General features: G+C 36.9%; 1 protein-coding gene across 1 annotated transcript; it reads right to left on the bottom strand.

The window, feature by feature from the left end:
- Positions 1–1,280: 1,280 nt before the first annotated feature.
- LOC126941202 (60S ribosomal protein L11-like) lies at positions 1,281–1,888 on the bottom strand. The gene is given in 2 exon segments (XM_050767520.1): positions 1,281–1,817; positions 1,820–1,888. Coding segments are annotated over 2 exon segments (537 nt in total). The 5' UTR covers positions 1,874–1,888; the 3' UTR covers positions 1,281–1,334.
- Between the last annotated feature and the right edge of the window lie 612 nt (positions 1,889–2,500).

Genomic DNA, 2,500 nt, shown 5'->3' with positions numbered 1-2,500 from the left:
AAAAAAAAGAATTGTTTGTGTCTTGCATATCTAAGTATATTTAAAGAAAATTTATAAATATAATAATCATATAAATTCTTTTCTTGAACCCTTACTATGTAGAAGTCACCCTGCTAAATTTTATAAGGAATACAAGAAACAATAAGGAGAAGGATGTACCCCCAAGTAAATCACAATTTAACTGAGAAAATATGATATATTTGTGCATCTCTGCACAATGGGAATATGTTCTGAGAAATACATCATTACATGACTTCACCGTTGTGCAAACATCATAGAGTATACTTATACAAACCTAGGTAATATAGCCTGTACACATAACAGTACATGTTACTGTACTGAATACTGTAGGCTACTGTAACACAATGGTAAGTATGTGTCTATATAAATATATCTAAACAGAGACAAAGTAATATAATCTTATGGGACCACCATCATATAAGCAGTGGTCATTAACCGAAACATTGTTATACAGTGCATGACTGCATAGAAACACGTATCTACCAGTGCAAAATTATTTGGCACAACTTTTACATAGCTTCTATTATCTAATCAGTGTCTTACAAAGAGTGGGCGCTCAATATTTATTTGGGAAATGAATGAAGGAAGGAGGAAAAGACCATTTCCAGGTGGAAGAGCCAGGGGAGAGTCCCAGAACCAGTGGTGATTCAAGCTGGGTTCTCAAGCGTGGTTAAGATTTAGAAGAATTGGGAAGAGATGAGAAACACTGCAGACAAGAAATGCAACAGAAACGTAAAGTATCTATTCTTGGCAAGTGAGATAAACATGTTCTCTGATTGCTAAAAATTAACTTTCCAAAATAGATAAATGTGTTATAACCAGGCACATAGCATAAAATAGCATACACATAGCATAACATGAGCCTACACACACACATAGCAAAAAGTTAACAGTGCCCTCCACCAAGAGATAATTTTAGGACAAGACAAAAAATATATTCTAAAAGATAGCATTGAAAAGTAAATAAATTATATTCCAAAGAAAAAAAAAACAAAGAAAGATGTAAAAGATTTTCCCCAATCTTAATGCTTTAAACTAGAATAGTAAGGGATGGAAAATATACCATTTCCTGAAATTTCTAAGAGATTTTAGTGATTGGGATAAATAGTAGCAAAACATTGGTGGATGCCAATTCTCTCCTGTGTAAAAGGTATGTGAGTTCAGTTCTGTGTGATTGCACAACGGTAAAGGTATTGCAAGCGTTCACAGCTCACTCACTCTGCACATAATACCTTTGCCCCAAATAACCCTCTGCACCATTTTTTTTTTTTCACTGAAAACTTTTTATTGGTCTTTTGGATAGAAACGGGAATTTATTTGCCAGGAAGGATGATCCCATCATACTTCTGCTGGAACCAGCGCATGGCGTCCTCTTTGCTGATTCTGTGTTTGGCGTCAATGCAGCCTGTCCTGCGCTTCTTGTCTGCGATGCTGAAACCTGGCCTACCCAGCACCACATAGAAGTCCAGGCCGTAGATACCAATGCTTGGGTCATACTTGATGCCCAGATCGATGTGTTCCTGGATCCCAAAACCAAAGTTTCCAGTATCTGAGAAGTTGTTTTTTCTTAACTCATACTCCCGCACCTTTAGACCCTTCTCCAAGATTTCTTCTGCCTTGGCCCCTCGAACTGTGCAGTGGACAGCAATCTTTTCATTTCTCCGGATGCCAAAGGATCTGACAGTGTATTTAGCTTTGGAAAACACAGGGGTCTGCCCTGTGAGCTGCTCCAAAACCTTGGCTGCTCGGGTCAATCTGTCTCCACTCTCCCCAACACAGATGTTGAGACAGAGCTTGCAAGGATGCGAAGTTCCCACATGGGGTTCTCCTTTTCACCTTGATCCTGTGCCATGATGGAGTACAGGAAGAGAGCCTCTGCACCATTTATACAGTAAAAGAATTACAGCCATTATTTTAGTAACTAGTCCCTAAAACATAAAGGCTTTCTTTCCTCTTTCAAGAATTCTAAACCATGAGATATGTACTATACATGTTGAACACATATAAAGAGATGAGAACACATGTGAAGATGCAGAACACATGTAGAGTTTTGTTATAATTTTTTCTCTCTTCAAAGCATTTGTATTTTTTGAATGAAAGAGGGCCCAATCATTACTTAATCCAAATCCTGAAACCTGTAGGTAGATATACAATAACTAAGGCATAAAGAATAGCAGATCTATTCACTGGTTGGGAGTTGAAAACAAAAAAAGAAAAGAACAGGAGACAGGGAAAGTGTTTACCATGAGTTGTGGTAAATGAATCTATATATTATATTACAAGGTTTCTACATTTTGCATAAAGTGGAAACAACATTAACTAAAGTTATTGCGAAAAGTTAAGAATGTCTATTGCATCCCTATAGAAACCACTTACAAAAAAAAAAAAAATAATACAGGGGAAAGATTGCCAGAATGACTGAGGAAGAAGCATGGCAAATCCTTTCCCCAAAAAGCAATGATAAAATTCGACAAAATTA

The sequence above is a fragment of the Macaca thibetana genome, chromosome 18 (assembly GCF_024542745.1).
Source record: "Macaca thibetana thibetana isolate TM-01 chromosome 18, ASM2454274v1, whole genome shotgun sequence".
NCBI lineage: Eukaryota > Metazoa > Chordata > Mammalia > Primates > Cercopithecidae > Macaca > Macaca thibetana.
Note: the sequence above shows the minus strand (reverse complement) of the source record. Positions and strands in the feature narration are given on the sequence as shown.